This window comes from Colobus angolensis, unplaced genomic scaffold (assembly GCF_000951035.1).
Source record: "Colobus angolensis palliatus isolate OR3802 unplaced genomic scaffold, Cang.pa_1.0 Scaffold369, whole genome shotgun sequence".
Classification (NCBI taxonomy): Eukaryota; Metazoa; Chordata; class Mammalia; order Primates; family Cercopithecidae; genus Colobus; species Colobus angolensis.
In genome coordinates, this window is record NW_012117032.1 from 2,012,053 (window position 1) to 2,031,727 (window position 19,675).

General features: G+C 39.1%; 2 protein-coding genes across 6 annotated transcripts in view; one reads left to right on the forward strand and one right to left on the reverse strand.

The window, feature by feature from the left end:
* Window positions 1–11,530, reverse strand: part of KIAA1468 (KIAA1468 ortholog) — a 124,393-nt gene extending 112,863 nt beyond the window's left edge. For all 3 annotated transcript variants that reach the window (XM_011953599.1, XM_011953600.1, XM_011953601.1), the window contains exon 1: window positions 10,748–11,530. In XM_011953599.1, the coding sequence (XP_011808989.1) occupies window positions 10,748–11,273 (526 nt within the window). In that variant the 5' untranslated portion in view covers window positions 11,274–11,530. The remainder of the gene's footprint in view (window positions 1–10,747) is intronic.
* A 191-nt stretch (window positions 11,531–11,721) lies between these two features.
* The window catches only part of PIGN (phosphatidylinositol glycan anchor biosynthesis, class N), a 150,680-nt gene continuing 142,726 nt past the window's right edge, over window positions 11,722–19,675 (forward strand). For 2 of the 3 annotated variants that reach the window (XM_011953602.1, XM_011953604.1), the window contains exon 1: window positions 11,722–11,934. The gene's annotated coding sequence lies outside the window, so the exon portion shown is untranslated. The remainder of the gene's footprint in view (window positions 11,935–19,675) is intronic. The other variant, XM_011953605.1, reaches the window with a different exon arrangement.

Below are 19,675 nucleotides of genomic sequence, written 5' to 3' on the forward strand. Positions count from 1 at the left end.
GGACAGGAGGAAGCAATTTTATTTAAAAGGCTTTAGCTAGAATGACAAGAATGAATAACTCTTTAAAACCAAGTCAGAGTAAGAATGGAGGAAGAGATTCAAGCTATAGGATAAGGCTAAAACTGATGGTATAAATGTGAGCTAAAGTCTGAACTAAGGGAGCACACAAGCACACACTCACAGGTGGTTAGAAGGAACAGAAACGTCAATGACACTATCTTGAGCAATCTTACCCACCCACAACAGGACTAGCTAGTTTCAAAAAAAACAAACATTATTTCTGACAGCTGAGGATTTTTGACTTAATAGGTGAGAAAATCTGGAAGAAGGCTACACCCATGATTGCAACTGTGTTCTACTCCTCCTTATGGTTTAGTCATGCCCCATGACTACATCAGAAACTTACAAGTAGCTATGCAGCAAACCCTGAAGATTAAAAAAAAAGACAGCACAAGCTAATTTGGCCTTGTTAGTTTATTTCACGCAGAGGGACAGTTGACGACTATATCTGGCTGCCAGCTGAGGTTTAGTTGATCCTGGGCTTTGCCCAGATATCCTACAATCACATGTAGGATGTGAATATCCTCATTTTGATTAAGTTTAATGCTACGCAGTGTGGGTGCCTTGATGAAATGAAGTGATGCTTCAGGCAGATGATTCATCTGCGACTTAGTGTGGTGCTATGGTTTGTCACTCTCATTATTTTTAAATGATCAATTTTGTACTACCTGGCTTGCCTTCTGCATTAAGAAGTGATTTACCCCAGGTGAAAGAGCTAGTAAGTGGCAGTGACAGAATTGAAGATCAGACATTGGTACAAGTCCAGTGGTCTTCAAACAATAGGCTGAGTTCAAAATTATAGTTGGTATAGTCTGGCACAGACCTACTGTTGTTTTATCAGTCACAAATGTTTCCACAGCTACTCTGATGAAGCCCTTATTTCTCTATTTGTTCACACCAATATGAGATGTCTGTCTTGTATCTTACTATAATCCAAACATATCAGCTCTAGGGCATTCTTCTTGATCCCACTATCTTTTGCTGAATCTTGGTAAATACCATTGCTATACCCAATTGTAACGGGTATTCACTTCTCAGAAATCTATGAGGAATCTATTCTTAAAGAAAATTAATCAGTTTACAGTCAACTTGTTCAGGTTTTCCTATATAGATTTCCTTAGTTTGTAGAAACTAAGTATACTGTAGATGTGAAGTTTTTCAACTGATATTTGTAATTCAGATATAAGTACTGTATATTTTTAGACAAGGCTGGGAGGCTGGGAGCTGCAGGATAGGGTGGAACAGCACAGTTAAAGGCTAAATTAAAAACAAATACACAAAATTTAATTTTTGACTGAAAAACGCCAAACAACCAATCTAGGTTTCTAATAAACATTTTGAAGTTCCAGCTCTAACTTGCTTGTTTGAAAAGTAGAAAGTATAATTTTAATTTTTCACGGAAATAAGGTTGGTTTTCCTAGATTAATACCCTTATCTTGCTTCCTTTTAGAGTACCACACGAGGCTAAAATGTCATATTGTATTTTTGCAACTACTCCAGTGGAATCACCCTATTATATGGTAAGCAGATGATGGTAAGCAGGGAGTGTCATGTTCCCAGATGATGTTTTAAACATGAAAAAATACAAGACCTATTATCTTTCCTTCACCTGTACTTCCTTTTCCTTTTCTTACTCAGGATAGAGTCTAAATATAGTCAAATAATAAAGTTACTACTTATTCAAAATTTTAACCATCCTTGAGGGTCAAACTTAACTTTTACTTTCTCCACAGGCCCATTTCATTTCCACACTCAACACAGGTTTTTCTACATCAGAATGTTTACATTCTGTAAACATTTTCTTTGCCACAGGAGACTATTCTCAAATTATTTCAGGTATTAGTCTTACCTCTCCATCAAGAACATAAGCTCAAGGATATGCATTAAACTTTTAGATCACTGTAATCCTTAACTGACCACAATGTTTAATAAATATATCGATGTAAAAATACTGAATACCAACTATATTCAGGCCACCATGCCAAGCAGGGATGATATCTAACTAAATTTCCACAGAAATAAATTTGAAACAATTGGAAAGACACAGGAAAGAAAAATGACAGTTACACAGTAGATCTATTTAGGAATGTCTATGGCCCAGAGAATAGTGGAAAGTCTAATTCAGGTAAAAGCAGTGAAGTTAATAAATTTTAGAAATGTTGTGATGGGGCCGGGTGCAGTGGCTCACGCCTGTAATCCCAGCACTTTGGGAGGCTAAGGCAGGTGGATCACTTGAGGCCAGGAATTCAAGACATGCCTGGCCAACATGGCAAAATCTAATCTCTACCAAAAACACAAAAATTAGCCAGGCGTGGTGGTGCGGGCTTGTAATCCCAGCTATTGAGGAGGCTGAGGTACCAGAGTCACTTGTACCCAGGAGGCAGAGGTTGCAGCGAGCCGAGATTGCGCCACTGCACTCCAGTCTGGCCGACAGAGGGAGACTATGTTTCAAAAAAAAAAAGAAAAGAAAAAGAAAAATATTGCGCTGGTGTTTTCTCTCTCAGAAAGCAGAGAAAACACTCAATCCAATCCCAACTTAACAGAGGGGAACTACTTTATAAAGTAGAAGGGATGAAAACTTTGTAAGAAAGCAATCGTGACATCTTAGTGTTGGCGATCCTAGGAAAAGAACACCGGGCATAGTTGGATATATGCTCTCAGAGTTCTGAGAAACGATAGGTCGGATCATGAAAGGAAGATTTTAGGCCGGGCACGGTGGCTCACGCCTGTAATCCCAGCATTTTGGGAGGCCGAGGTTGGCGGATCACATGAGGTCAGAAGTTTGAGACCAGCCTGGCCAACGTGGTGAAACCCGGTCTCTACCAAAAATACAAAAATTAGCTGAGTGAGGTGGCACACGCCTGTAGTCCTAGGTATTCAGGAGGCTGAGGTAGGAGAACTGCTTGAACCCAGGAGGTGGAGGTTGCAGTGAGTCAAGATTGCACCACTGTACTCCAGCCTGGCCACAGAAGGAGACTCCGTCTTAAAAAAAAAAAGAAAGATGATTTTGGAAGGCTGCAAGCTCACAAGTGAAATGATTACATTCAAACATAAATGCCTACCTCCTGATTAGCTGCCTTATAAAAATTTGAAGGCATGGTAAAAGAAATCTATCACCAAAAGGCATGTTAGTTGCCCTCTCCACTTGATCACATTACATCTCTATTGTGCAAAGAACTGGGTCAATCTTAAGAAATTACAGTCTAATTTTGATTAGAGCCCTAATGCTTCAAACAGAAAAAGCGTTACTCTTGCTAAGTAACTATAAGCTGATCAGTGTCAATCAATGTCATCACCACAATTTTTATCTTGCAATGTAACTAGAAAACAAAGTACTGAATAGAAGCTATCTTGGCTCACCTGGCAAAAATACAGGGTACACACACACACACACACACACACACACACACACACACACAGAGTGTGTATATATTCCAGCAAATAATATTACATATAAAAGATCTAATTGGTTCATCGTGTAAATTTAGTAGGAACATTACAATGATGCTACAAGAATTTATCCAAAACTGAGGTTTCCTTAGAATATCTGTTAAAAGTAATTTTATTCAGTTAATAGAAATTCTATTGAAAATATCAAACTTATAAAGCTATATATCCTGTTCATATTTGAATGTTTTGTAAATATGGATTATTCTTATAATCCAGAAAAGAAATTAAACAGTATGAAGACGTCTTAAAGTATGTTTAAAAGCACAATTGTATTACAGTATTAAGTCAACAGTTTTAGGGAAATAATTCACTAAATCTAAAATTATAAAGGTTAATAATAAGATTATATTGTTCTTAAACATCATTAAATAAAGAAAATCAGTTTTTATTATACATTTATTGTTCTGAAGTATTCTAAATTTTCAGATCAGACACATATCAATCAAAAACACATATACAAAAACAAGTCAAAATAATGTTTTAGATAATCTATACTACCAAACTCTAAACCGTTTACAATCAGCCAACAAGTGCTTATTATTATAAAATCACACCCAAGTAGTATCAATCGACATGCTAAAATTGAATATATAGAGGACCTCTAAAAATAGGCAGTAGCCCTGTCCTAGAAAATATAATTTGTATGATCAGGAGCTTTGTTGAAATCTTCTGAATACAGTACTGAGCACAGTTTTATACAAGCATTTTAAAACTGTACTAAAGTTTGTACTATAAATGTCTGCATGTTTATAGGAGGAATATTTAAGAAATATTTCTTTTCTCCTTTATGATACCTTCATTAAAATACAGTTCCCGCCATCATAGACCTAATTGTAAAAGTCGGAACTATAAAACTTGTAAGAGAAAATCTTTGCAACTCTGGGGTAGGCAAATATTTCTTAAAAGGACATACAGAACATAAATTATTAAAGAAAAAAACAGTCAATTGGATTTGACGAAATCAAAAGCTTTTGTTCACAAGACACACTGGTTTTTGTTCTTTTTTTTTAATACAGGATCTCGTTCTTTCACCCAGGCTGGAGTGCAGTGGTATCATCATGGCTCACTGCAGCCTCCGCCACCTGGGCTCAAGCGATCCTCCTATCTCAGCCTCTCAAGTAGCTGGGACCACAGGCATAGGCCACCATGCATGGCTAATTTTTGTATTTTTTTTTTGTAGTGACAGACTTTTGTCATGTTGCCCAGGCTGGTCTCAAACTCCTGGGCTCAAGCCATCTGCTCACTTCATCCTCCCAAAGTGCTGGGATTACAGGTGTGAGCCACTGCGCCTGGTCTGAGACACATCATTAAGAAAATACAAAGGCAAATCAGACTGGAAGAAAATATTTGCAAAATTCACATTTGATAATGGACATATAGAGAACTCTTACAACTCAATAATGAAACAAAACCAACATGTAAACAACCTAATTTAAAAAAGGGCAAAATAATATCCCTGATGAACATCAATGCAAAAATCCTCAATAAAATACTGGCAAACCGAATCCAGCAGCACGTCAAAAAGTTTATTCACTACAATCAAGTTGGCTTCATCCCTGAGTTGCAAGATTGGTTCAACATACACAAATCAGTAATGTAATTCATCACATAAACAGAACTAAAGACAAAAACTACATGATTATCTCAACAGATGAAGAAAAGGCCTTTGATAAAATTCAACATTCCTTTATGTTAAAAACTCTCAATACACTAGGTATTGAAAGAGCATACCTCAAAATAATAAGAGCCATATATGACAAACCCACAGCCAATATCATACTGAATGGCAAAAGCTGGAAGCAATCCCCTTGAAAACCAGCATAAGACAAGGATACCCTCTCACTACTCCTATTCAACATGGTATTGGAAGTTCTGGCCCGGGAACAGGCAAGAGAAAGAAATAAAGGGTATTCAAATAGGAGGCGAGGAAGTTAAATTGTCTTTGTTTGCAGATGACATAATCTTGTATTTAGAAAACCCCATTGTCTCAGCCCCAAAACTTCTGAAGCTGATAGGCAACTACAGCGAAGTCTCAGGAAACAAAATCAATGTGCAAATATCACAGGGATTCCTACATACCAACAACAGACAACTAGAGAGCCAAATCATGAATGAACTCCCATTCATAATTGCTACAAAGAGAATGAAAGACCTAGGAATGCAGCTAACAAAGGAAGTGAAGGACCTCTTCAAGAACTACAAACTACTGCTAAAGGAAATCAGAGACAACACAGTAAATGGATGCTCATGGATAGGAAGAATCAATATCATGAAAATGGCTATACTGCCCAAAGTCATTTATAGATTCAATACTATTCTCATTTAACTACCATTGACATTCTTCATAGAATTAGAAAAAACTTTTAAAATTCCTATGGAACCAAAAAAGAACCCATATAGCCAAGACAATCCTCAGCAAAAAGAACAAAGCTGGAAGCATCACGCTACCTGACTTCAGACTATACTACAAGGTTACAGTAACCAAAACAGCATGGTACTGGTACAAAAACAGACACAGACCAATGGAACAGAAGAGAGCACTCAGAAATAAGACTGGATACTTTGACATCTATCTTTGACATCTGATCTTTAACCACCTGATCTTTGACAAACTTGACATAAACAAGCAAAGGGAAAATAATTCCCTATTTAATAGAATGCTGGGAGAACTGGCTAGCCATATGCAGAAAATTGACACTGGACTCCTTCCTTACAACTTACACAAAAATTAACTAAAGATGGAGTAAAGACTTAAATGTAAAACCCAAAACTATGAAAACCCTTGAAGAAAATCTAGGCAATACTATTCAGGACATAGGCATGGGCAAAGATTTCATGCCAAAAATGCCAAAAGCAATTGCAACAAAAGCAAAAATTGGCAAATGGGATCTAATTAAGCCTGAGAGCTTCTGCACAGCAAAATAAACTATCAGAGCGAACGGACAACCTACAGAATGGGAGAAAATGTTTGCAATCTATCCATCTGATAGAGATCTAACATCCATAGTCTACAAGGAATTTAAACAAATTTACAAGAAAAAACAAATAATCCCATTAAAAAGTGGGCAAAGGACATGAACGAACATTTCTCAAAAGAAGACATTCATGCGGCCAACAAGCATATGGAAAAAAGCTCAACATCACTGATCATTAGAGAAATGCAAATCAGAACCACAATGAAATACCATCTTAGGCCAGTCAGAATGGTGATTATTAAAAAGTCAAGAAACGACAGACACTAGAGAGGTTGCAGAGAAATAGGAACGCTTTTACACTGTTGGTGGGACTGTAAATTAGTTAAACCATTGTGGAAGACAGTGTGGCAATTCCTCTAAGACCTAGAACCAGAAATACCATTTGGCCCAGCAATTTCATTACTGGGTATATGCCCAAAGGAATGTAAATCATTCTATTATACAGATACATGCATGTGTATCTTCATTGCAGCACTATTCACAATAGGAAAGACATGGGAATCAACCCAAATGCCCATCAATGATAGACTGGATAAAGAAAATGTGATACATGTACTCCATGGAATACTATGCAGCCAGCCATAAAAAGCAACAGAATCATGTTCTTTGCAGGCACATAGATGGAGCTGGGAGCCATTATCCTCAGCAAACTAACGCAGGAACAGAAAACCAAACACTGCATGTTCTCATTTATAAGGAGGAGCTGAACGATGAGAACACATGGACATGGGGAGTGACGGGGAGAGCACCAGGAAAAATAGCTAATGCTTGCTTGGCGTAATATCTAGGTGATGGGTTAATCTGTGCAGCAAACCACCATGACGCATGTCTACCTATGTAACCAACCTGTACACCCTGCACGTGTACCCTGGAAGTTGAAGGGGAAAAAAGGGAGCAAAAGATTGAATAGGCATTTCATAAAAAACATACGAAACTAAAGGCACAGGAAAAGGACCTCAGAATCATTAGTCATCAGGGAAATAGAAATTAAAGCCACGATAAGATACTGCTAAAATTCTTACTAAAATGACAGATTAAAAAGCCTGAAAATACCAAGTGTTTAGGAGATGTACAGAAACTGGAACTCTTGTACATTGGTGGTGGAAATTTTAAATGGTCCATTTTGGAAAACAATTTGGCAGTTTCTTATAAAGACATAAATGGGAGCTTTCTTTATAGTAACACAAAACTGGAAAAAACACCAATGTCTTAAAAAACACAAATGTTTTTATCCCCCCCTTTTAGGGATAAAACCAGAAAGGAATGATCTAGAAATACACACAAAGACATAGATGACTTTTAAAAACAATCTGAGCAAAAGAAGGCAGACACACACACAAAAATACGTTCTATGATTCCATTTACGTGGAATTTTAGAACTGGCAAAACTTATCTACAGAAGTAGTTCTCAACTGGGGAAATTATGCCCTCCCCTTCCCTGGGCAATGCTGGAGACATTTTTGGTTGTCATAACTGGGGTGGCATAGGTATGGGGGTGGTTGCTACAGGGATCTGGTGGGTAGAGGTCCAGGATGCTGTTAAACATTCTATAATACACAGGCCAGCAGCCACGGCAAAGCATTACCAGGCCCAAAATGTTGAGAGTGCCCAGGCCCAGGTTGAGAAATTCTGTTCTAAGTGATCAGTGGTGGTTTAGATGGAAGTAAGGATATTGAATGAAGGAATTCTGGGGATAATAAAAATGCTCTGCATTTTATTTTATTTTTATTTATTTATTTTTGAGATGGAGTCTCGCTCTGTTGCCCAGGCTGGAGTGCAGTGGCACGATCTCGGCTCACTGCAGCCTCTGCCGTCTGGGTTCAAGCAATTCTCCTGCCTCAGCCTCCCGTGTAGCTGGCATTACAGGTGCCCACCACCACGCCTGGCTGATTTTAGTAATTTTAGTAGAGAAGGTATTTCACCATGTTGGCCAGGCTGGCCTCGAACTCCTGACCTCGTGATCTGCCTGCCTAGGCCTCCCAAAGGGTTAGGATTACAGGCGTGAGCCACCGCACCCTGCTGATGTTCTGTATTTTAATTGTGGTAGTGACTGACTTGTCAAAACTCACCAAACTGCATATACTTAAAACATGTAAATTTTACTGTATGCAAATTTTACATCCAAGTTGATGCTAAAAACTATAGTGCCTGTATAAAACTATGTTAAACAGTTTAATCCATTTTTTGTTTTTTAAAATACATGCACAGAAAAGACTGGTAAGGCAACTACCATTAAAGACAGGAAAAACCAATACCATTTGTGGGATTATGGATAATTTTGAATTTTTTGCCCTGTTGTTCATTTGCTTAGTATTAACTAAAAATTTAATAACCTTTATGTGTACACACACACAGACAGACACACACACATATATATCCAGTACCTAAAACAGGTACAAATGAATGAGGATCATAGAAAAGCACAGGTGCACATGAATATTTAATTGTGATTTTGATCATAAGACTCTAGTTATTTCAGGAAACTATAAAAATGTGTAATGCAAAGGCACTTGGAAGTAAAGTTTTACTCTAAAACACTGCTAAACTATTATTTGCTGAGCTCAATTATAATTCTTTCAATACAAAAGTTTGCAAGGATGAATTTTCACTAGAAACAATGCTATGATAGCCCTAATAAGACAGGGTGAAAAGGTCAAGAAATTCTTTAAAATTAAATGAATAAAGTTATCAAGTAAGGAATAATCCATTTCACTGTATTAATACGGTTGAAAACATAGTAGATACAATTCAGTTATGTTCATCAACAGGCCAGGGACTGAGCAAAGCATGAGGAATTTACTATAAAAATGTCTCCGAAGAACTGACCAATGGAGAAAAATGGCATTGCCAACAAATCACACACAAACGGGCTAAAGGCTATGATGGAGGTTTGAAAGTGGTACAATGAAAGAAGCAAGCAACTACCTGGAGGGAGCATTTCCAAAGGTGACATCTTAGCTAGACCTTGTCTGGTGAAAAATCACGAGATAATTTAGAAATCTTAGAAATAACACAAAAACCAATAAATAAATAAATAAAAACAAACACCACCACCACACATAACAATTTTGTTACACTGCTGTCTGATTTTTAGTCTTAAAGGTCAGCAATGAGAAAATCTTTTCCGGAAAAAGAAGATTATCCTACATATTGAGTAAGGAAATTACATCCCATATCCAAGGGGGAAATATATTTAAGATTCACCTTGATAGAAAATGCACTCCCTAAGCTTCCACCACATCTACATTTGGCAATTTAAGTCTCTGGCACTATTCAAAAGCACAGTGATTAAAAAAAAAGAAATCAATTAGGCTGCAGTTTAAAAATACTATATGAATACTTGTTAATAGAGAATTAATATTCGGCCTCATACTAAAACATCACCATACATTAGTAAGGGAATATTTTAAGATAACCTCCCAAAAGGGAGACACTGGGAATCCTATATACAGTACAGTACATCTTTGACAATAAGTTTTCAAGCCATAAGAGATGCTTAGAAATATATGGGGTAAACGATTACTCTATGTTGCTAAAAATGATTCCAACCAGGGAAAAAGGTCAACTCCTATGTAATGCAGAGAGAAAAGCCTGCAAGGTGGTGGGATGGTGAGAAAGACTGCTGGTAGAACCTGTCTGCCTTGCTCCTTGGATTTCCTGTAATTTTGAACGTTACTGAAATTAAGGCATTGAAACTGAATTACATCAACTTTATTTCAACAGAACAAATTTTGTGCAGCAGAAAACCCAATTTTGGCAGTGAAAAAGTCGTCCCAAAGACAAAGGGTCTTAAGTACATCTGACTTTTCGGAGACAGCAGCAATGTGTCCTATTCTTTCTCTCCTGGCTCAGACTCAAAGAACTACTGCAGGCAATTCAAGTAACACTATTTCCTGGTAGTGTGATTCAGGTAACTGGAGAAAAAGGAAAAATGCTTAAAGCAATAAACTAGTATAAAAGAGAACCTTCTGGAGTCCCGTAATAACCAGTGAACTAGAAACTCTTGGTATTTTATAGATATTGACACCAATAGGGGACCCAGGAGCCAAGTGCAACACCAGCCAAGGGTTGGAGGCAGGAAGAGAGAACAGTCACTGCCTGATCCTTTTGCTTCCACCGCAAAAGAGCGCCCCCACCCCAATACTCTCGTTTCTTAAAATGTCCCTATCCTCGGGACCCACGCAGAAATACCCCACTCCCCTACAGTAACTCCTTACAATCCCAACAACCCTGCCGGAGTGTGACAGGCTGCGTCCACTTACTGAGCTGTCCCCCGCCCGACGTTGTACTCGGTTCCCGACCTCCAGCGCCCCCAACGCCGGCTGCTCCTGGGACCCCTGGCGCCCCCATCCCCGGCGGGGTTCCACTTTGCCTCTCGAAGTTGCCTGGATTGGAGAAGTAGTCGCGCAGCCGAGGCAACTCCCGGCCACTCTCTAACAGCTCGGTATGCAGCTCCAGGGCGGTCAGCAAGTATTGATCGCGCAACAACTGAGCAGCGATCGCATCAATTGACAATCGGGCCGGGGTCTCCCCGGTGCCCCCCAGGGCCACTGCAGCCGCCGACGCCTCCCCAGGGAGCCCTGGCCGCGCACTGTTTCCTAAGGCCACGGGATCCTGTGGCGACAGCGAGCCCGCAGAGCCAGGATCTAGGCCACTTCCGGCACCCAGCCGAAGTACTGCCCGCCGTTCCTCTGTTGCCGCTACCTCGTCATCGTCCTCATCCGAATCGCTGAGAAATGGATTCACGCCGCCACCGCTGCCACTACCTCCAGGCGCCATCGCCGCCATCTTATCCTGTCAGGAGTGTGGGCGCCTCCCTGACTGGCTCCGACAGGCCGCAGCCCGAATCTTCTAGGCCTCAGGGGACACAGCGCACCTCCACAGCCCCGGCCTGACCACCTCCTGCCTCCCGACTTGAAGAGAAGGAGTAGGCGCCAAGGCAGGAGATCCGGACGCAGCTGCACCTGATGCCTCAGCCTCTGCTGCACCAGCAGCCCGGCTCTGCAGGCGTCTTCCTGGTCTCCAGTATCGCGAGAACTGGAGCGTGCCCTGCCCCTCTCCCCGATCTAGCCCCGCCCCAGCCCCGCCCCAGCCCACTTCAGCCCCGCCCATTCCAGGCGCCAAGTAGCAAAGATTGAAGGCCCCGCTCTCCGCTCAAAAGCAAAACTCCACCCACCATTCCTCCATGATTGGTCAGAGAAGGAAGGCGTGGAGAGGACTGACGGGTGACTGGCCCGAGAATTATCGCGAGAGTAGCAGCGGCCGGGCAGGTGTTGGGGGCGTTCCGAGATTGAGGGGTGGTTGTGGTGGTGGCTTAGGGATACCGTACTAGCTATCGCTCCAGTGGGTAGAGGGGACCCCTGCCCGAGAGCTTTAATGGAGCTGGGTCCTGCCTTCGCGCTGAGGAGCCCTCGTTTTCGAGACCAGGCCTGACCGGGATAAGCTCCAGGTAAAGTTCAGGGACCAGGGCGCGGAGGGTGTCGGCGCCTAAACTGTGGTGTAGCGCCGGCGGACGCGCTTTTTCCCTAGTGCGCTGCACTTTTTCTCGCTATTTGCTGCCACTGGTGACATTTTGTCCCCACGGATAGCAAGTGCCCAGGCCTGTAGTCAGAATGTGACTTCCCCTCTTTTCCCTTCTCTGCCACATGCTTGCACACTCCGGAGGCCTAGCGACAGCTCGACTTCTCCGCCCCGGAATTGGTCCTGCCTGTGGGTGGGGACGGGGGCTGGAGAGACTAAACGGAAAAGGGGACGCTGAGATTGGCATTTGCCTGGATCTGGGAACGTCCTCGAGTTGGCAAACAAACAAATTGTTAGGTGCTCAATAAACCCTTAGGATTTAATACACGATTTACACGACAGGGACCCTTCAGAATATCAGATGCTTTCTCACCAGTAGACAGATAAATAAACTTAAGCCAAGAGTGGTGGATATAAAATCAACTCCGCGCGGGGCGCGGTGGCTCACGCCTGTAATCCCAGCACTTCGGGAGGCCGAGCCGGGCGGATTACGAGGTCAGGAGTTCGAGACCAGCCTGACCAACAGGGCGAAACCCCCGTCTCTACTAATAATACAAAAATTAGCTGGGCGTGGTGCGCACGCCTGTAATGCCAGCTACTCAGGAGGCTGAGGCAGGAGAATCGCTTGAACCCCGGGGGCGGAGATTGCAGTGAGCCGAGGTCGCGCCACTGCACTCCAGCCTGGGCGACAGAGGGAGACTCTGTCTCAAAAAAAGAAAAAAAAAAATCAATTCCACTAATAAGGAGTCAAAGGAATTAACATCATTTCTCTTATATCCCAAACGATTCGTTATCCACTGTCTCCTGCAACATTTCTGACTTGTTCATTCAGGCTGGAATCAAGGTTTTGGAACTTAGAACTATTTTAAAAGTTGAATACTTCAGAGAGTTTCGATTTTTTTTAATGGAACGTTAGCATATAAAGTACATATCCTAAGTTGAGAAGATCAACTTTTATCTTTTATGTTATTCCTTGATTATGATTTGAAAAGGTAAAGGATTTTCCAGTCAATACAATTAGACTACTATTTCTTATGGCTTCTGTTTTTTTCGCACGCAAACGACCACTTTCGCAGGTTTTAAATTTCCTTTCTTAGTGTATAGCTTCCAGTAAATGCCGAAATGCATAGGCAGTAGTAATTAGTGCTATCAGGTAAGTGACATATTACATTCAGTGTGTAGTAAACATTCCACAGTAAAGTATCTCCCGTTAGCTCCATAGAAAAATTAAAATAGAGGATTCTTATATAACCTTAGGTCAGGTTATTGGTTTACATGTAAAAGTATGCCAATAGTTAAGAGTAGGCTTTAATTTCAATTTATCCAGTCTCAGTAAACTGAAATTTTCATTTGAATGGGAATTTGGGTTTTTAAAATTTTATTTTGGCTGGAAGTTTTTAAAAAAACATACCAAGAATTTAAAGTATTTTTATAGGACATTAGTTCCCAATGTTTTAATGATAAGTAGTTTTCTGTGCCATGTGTTAAAAGTAAAACATGGGGAAAAAATCCCCCCAAATGGAATCGAAATGGCAAATACTGTATCCTGTTAGAGATTTCTTAGCAAAAGGGATTACTGATCCGTATTTTAATTGGGTTTTCCAGAGAGATTAAAATGGAACCAATTTTTGGAATGCAGGAATAGAGGATTAGTGAATGGCATGCGAAGGGCGTGATTAGAAATGGATTGTTTATGTACAATATTTCCATCTCCATGATTGGGAAATTGAGAAATCGCCTGCATTTAGGATTCCTGAAGAGGATTATGCTTGTGAGATAGAAAAGCTTAAGTTCAGATCCCAGTTCTACTCATTATTTATTATGAGACCTTGAAAAAGTTACCTAACTTCTCAGCCTCACTTGCATTCATCTATCAAAGGGGATAAGGAAAGTACACAGAATTGAGAATGTTCTTGTCCCAGTGCCTGGTACGTGCTACACAATAACTGTTACTGTGGTCACTTATTAATTAATGAAATATTAGTATATGTTGAGAACATTTGACAAATTTTTAAAAATAAAACTAATATCAGTTGTTTTGGCAGTGCATTGAAAAAGCAATTGAGTCAGTAGGGCTGAAGGGAGTATCTTTAATTTGGAGTCTAAGTTCTAAAACACAAGTTGAAAATAGATTTAAAATGTTTCCTTAGAGAGTTGTAAGAACTTGCATGTACAGAAGTTCTTCCTATACAAATCTGTAGTTTTCTGCTTCTGTTTCTGCTTCCTATCCTATAACCTTGAACTTGTGATCTTGTAAGCCCATAACAAATCAACTGCCCAGTCTTCCCAGTAGGTACTTTTCTTTTCCACAATACACAGAGGTTTGGTTATTCATGAATAATGTATAAGTAACACAAACTGGAATATTAATAATTACCGATCACCACTTATAATAATTTATTATTAATAGTGTTGGGAAATTTCCTTTCTACTTAGTAAGATTTTCATTAATAGAGGCCCTTACAACTAATGTTTCATCTGACTAATGATAGTTATTAAAGGTTGTACCTTAGCAATGAAGATGTAAAAGATGGCTTTTTTCAAAGCACATCAATCATTTTAGTATTTAAAAAGTATTTTAGGCTTTAATAGTCTTACAAGAACCACAAGTAATGTTCTGAATAGAAATTTTGGTTGCCTTGAGGTTTTAGTAATAACTCATGTTTTATTGTTTCTCAGAATGTGGTAAACATCCACAGATGTAAACTAGATAACTTATATTGGTACATGAATATATCTTTTAAAAATTTTAATAGTTATGTGTTTGTTTTGGAGGTATTTCTTTTTCAATAAATCTGAATAAATTGTGATTTTCTTTAAAGAGAAATATTAAGTAATATTGTTTAGTATTAAGCAATTAAACTAATTAAGATAAGTAGTTTGTGAATGCTGATGTTTTGCAATCACTGCAATTTTATTTTCATTAATAGTAAATAATTTATCATAAAAGGTTTCGTTTTTTTGGTTTTTTTTTTTTTTTAAGTAGTTTCAATCTTCACATCTTGTTCTGGAGGAACAAAAACAGAAGCAGGGCATCCTCTAGTGGCTATAGTGCATATTGCATTTACCCTTGAAATGGTCATTCTAAATAATTAATTCAGCAAACATTTGAGTCCTTACTAAGTGCATAGGACTCCGATGGGTGTTGGAGATGCCCCATCCTGCTGTCATGGAATTGTGGTGAAGTGACAGAGCAGACATTAATTCAAATAGTCATAGACAGAGCTATGTAATTACAAACTGAAGTAAAAGTTTTCGTTTCTGACTTAACCTGCGTTGTCCCTGAGGAAGTGATGCTTGAAATGGAATGTTAGGAGAGAGTGGAAGATACACTGCAAGTGCATTCTACAGAGAGGAATTGAGCCTATGAAAGTCTTATAGCAGTGAGTTACTTGAAGAAAAGAAGGGGCCAGGGACGTGAGATGTTACAAAGTAAAGGGGAGTGCTATGAGACGGGGTTAGGAAAGAAGGCAGAGGCTAGTCTATGAAAGACCTTATTAGTCACATTAAGGATTTTAGTCTTGATTAGTATGTGAAAAGGCACTGGAGAGTTTTATACAAGGGGTAAGATGTTCAGATTTTCTTTTGAAAAAAGAAAAGCAAGTAATACTCTGGCTACATGGCAAGAAGCGGATCAGAGAAGGGTCAGAGTGTATAGGGGTGACCTATTCCTGCATTGCAGTAGTTCACATAGGATATGGTGTACATCTTAAATTACAGAGGTGTCAGTGGAGATGAAAACAAATGAACAGATTCAAGAAACACAAAGTGGACAATTGTTGGATTAAATAAAGGGGAAGAATAGGGTGTAAAGAACGATGCCTATTTCTCAGACTTACATACTTGGTGGGAAGGTCGTGCCACCTCCTGAGATTGTGAACACTAAGGATTTAGTAGGTAGTAGACAAGGCTCATGGGAAATATTATGAATTTGGTTTTAAACCTACTCAGTTTGATTGTCTTTGAAATGTCCATGTAGATTTATAAAGGTTGAAGTTACGTATGTGGATTTGGAGCTATAATTTGTTGAGACTTTTGCATAAGTGATAACTGAAGTCACGGATATGATGAAACATGCCAGGATAAAAGTATAGATTGAGAAGAAAAGATAGCTGAGGACGAAGTTTTGAGTAACTCTAAAATTCAATGACCAGATAGAGACTGTTCAACATTGGCCAGAAGTGTAGGTGAAAAATGAAAGCAGTAATGTTCCCAGAAGCCAAGTGATAAGAGCCTATTAAAAAGGAGAAGGCAGCCAGGCGTGGTGGCTCACGCCTGTAATCCCACCACTTTGGGAGGATGAGGTGGGTGGATCACCTGAGGTCAGGAGTTTGAGACCAGCCTGGCCAACATGGTGAAACCCCATCTCTACTAAAAATACAAAAATTAGCCAGGCGTGAGGGCACACACCTGTAAGCCCAGCTACTCGGGAGGCTGAGGCAGGAGAATTGCTTGAACCTGGGAGGTGGAGGTTGTAGTGAGCCGAGATCGTGCCACTGCACTCCAACTTGGGCGATAGATAGGGCGAGACTCTGTCTGAAAAGAAATAAAAATAAAAAGGAGATGGCGACTGGGCCTGGCGACTCACACCTGTAATCCCAGCACTTTAGGAGGCTGAGGTGAGTAGATGACTTGAGCCCAGGAGTTCAAGACCAGCCTGGGCAACATGGCAAGACCCCCTCTCGACAAAAAGTGCAAAAATTAGCTGAATGTGGTGAACATGTACCTGTGGTCCCAGCTACTTGGGAAGCTGAGGTGGGAGGATCACTTGAGCCCAGGAAGCTTAGGTTGCTTAGAAAATGAAGACTAAAAAATAGCTATTAGATTTTATACTGTTAATTGTCTTTACTTTCTTATGAAATAATGAAAATAAGGTTTAAGTTGTTTGAAATTTAGGTGGTCAGGAAATAAAAGAGGTCACATTCAGTCTTTTCAAGAAGTTTGACTGTGTGGGGGAGAAAAGGGCAATAGATGTTTAACTTTTTTTTTTATTAATACTGATATTTATGAGATGTATCCTTTTCAGAAATATAATATTTCATTATGAATAAACAATTTATCTGTTCCCTGTGGTTAGATATTGTTTCCAATTTTTTATTATTACAAATAACAAAAGCCAAGATTTGAATGTAAAGGTTTTTAAAACCTGTTTCTTTCTGGTGTGTAATTTTATCTTAGTAAATTCTACACTAGTAGCAGTACTAACACTTGTGAGCTGGTTAAAAACATAAGCTGATGTCTACCTCATGCCATATACTAATAATTATTTTTGTCTCAGAGGACACAAACCGACACAAATAAATTTTAAATAATGAAAGGTAAAAAGCAAAAATCTAAAACGATTAAAAGAATATATGTGACATAAGAACCAGGGACGTTTTCTTCTATAATACAAGACACAAAAAACTTACACCAGATAAGATAAATATTTGATGAATTTTACTGTATTAAAGTTGAAAATTTCATTTTAACAAAAGGCCCTATGAATAGAATTTATATACAAATGTGTGTATCTAGCTATGTATAAACATACATACACTATATAAACATACACACACATATAATTTTAATGTACAAGTCAAAGAAAAGGTCAATAACCCTAACCCTATCTGATCAAAGGATGTGAATAGGCATTTGAAAGGAAGAGAGACCCAACTGGCCAATAAAAACGTGAAAAAAAGTTCATACTCACTAGTAATCAGGCAAATACATAGTCAAATAACAGGATGCCAATTTGGCCTGTTCAAATTGTCTTAAGGTAAATATGACAGTATCAAGCAGTTGTGGGTATTTAGAGATATAGGAGCTTTCGTACATTGCTGGAGGGTATCTAAATTAGTATGGACACTTTGCCAGTCACTTGTAACGTTGAAATTTTTGTTTATTAGAGCAATTCCACTTATAGAGGTGGCTTTCAATCTTATTTGTCCATAGAATAATTTGAAATAAAACTTTCAGTACAGGTTATATACATTTAAGAATATAGATGTTTGGATACACAGGAAAAAAACACACTTTTTCAAAATCATGTACTACTTCTGAAGTACTTCATGATGTGATATAGTCTCTATTTTATCCTATTCTATTGTACTGTATTCTATTTCATTTAAAAAAAAAAAAAGGAAAGAAGGCTAAGTGCAGTCCATTAAATTATTTTGTTATGGGTTACTACTCTACAGTTTGTAAACATTCTAAAAATCTCCAACTTTACCATAAGAGAGCAGCTTAATTGCCATATTATTTGTAATCATGACAATTGCGAGCAATGTTGATCAGCAGGATAATGTTCAAATAAAATGTAATAGAGTCATATCACAGAATATATGTCTTGAATGTTTGGGATCATTTATAAGGCTTTTTTGGTAGTACCAATTAGAATAAGCTTATAAAAGAAATAATGGCTTTGCATCTATACTGGTAAAAATTAATTTCGAGTAAGGTGGGGAAAGCAGGAGTGGAAATGGTGATTATAATATTAATGTAATCTTGTAGAATGATAGATGGCTTTTATTTATGTATTTATTTATTTTGAGACGAGGTCTCACTTTGTCGCTCAGGCTGGAGTGCAGTGGCCCGATCTCGGCTCACCAGCAACCTCGATCTTCGGAGTTCACGCAATCCTCCTGCCTCAGCCCCACAAGTAGCTGGGACAACAGGCATGCGCCACCATGCCCGACTAATTTTTGTGCGTTTTTTGTAGAAATGAAGTTTCACCACGTTGCCCAGGCTGTTCTCGAGTTCCTGAGCTCAAGTGATCCACCTGCCTGGGCCTCATAACATGCTAGGATTACAGGTGTGAGCCATCAGGCCTGGCTGACAGATGGCTTTTAATTACACAATTGACTAGGTTTAACATATATGCTCTTCATATAGAAAAAATATCAATTTATGTAGATGCCTTGTGTTCTCAGGAGGTGGAGTATAATTCCTCAGTCTTTAAGTGTTGGCTGCACGTAGTGACTTCCTACCAAAAATTATAGTTTGAAATGGGAGAACATTTACATGGAGAAACTTAAAAGTGGAGAAACTGAACAAACTGCCTCAGCCAAGTGGTCAAGTTTTATATTAACAGTTTAGTAAGTCATGTTGATAGTACCCTTAATATGATGTGAAGAAATGGTACTTTATGTATGTATGTTTGCTCTCCCGAACCCATAACCCCACACTTACCATGAGAAAAACATCAGATAAATCCCAATAGCAAGACATTATACGAAATCTCTGACCAGTACTCCTCACAACTCACAAGGTCATCAAAACAAGCAAAGTCTGAGAAATTATCACAGCCAAGAGAAGCCTAAGGAGACATGGTGACTGGCTGCCCTGTGGTATCCTGGTAATTTCTGGAATAGAAAAAGGGTATGAGATATAGATAAAAGATTTTGAACTCAAGTAGGCATGAATTATCTAAAGAACTAATAATCTCTATTCTACCTGCCATGAGAAAATTTGAAAATTAGTTCTTATATGGGATTTTGTAAAGTCACATAGATTTTACAATTAAAAATGACATAAATCATGATGAAAAAATATATACCCCAGAATAATAAGCAAATGAACTAGTGCTAATTATATGGCTTAATAGTTTATCTGATAATCTTGTGTGCAGGCTCCAAGTGCTATCTTACTTTCTCTTCTTCCTTCCTTCCTTCCTTCCTTCCTTCCTTCCT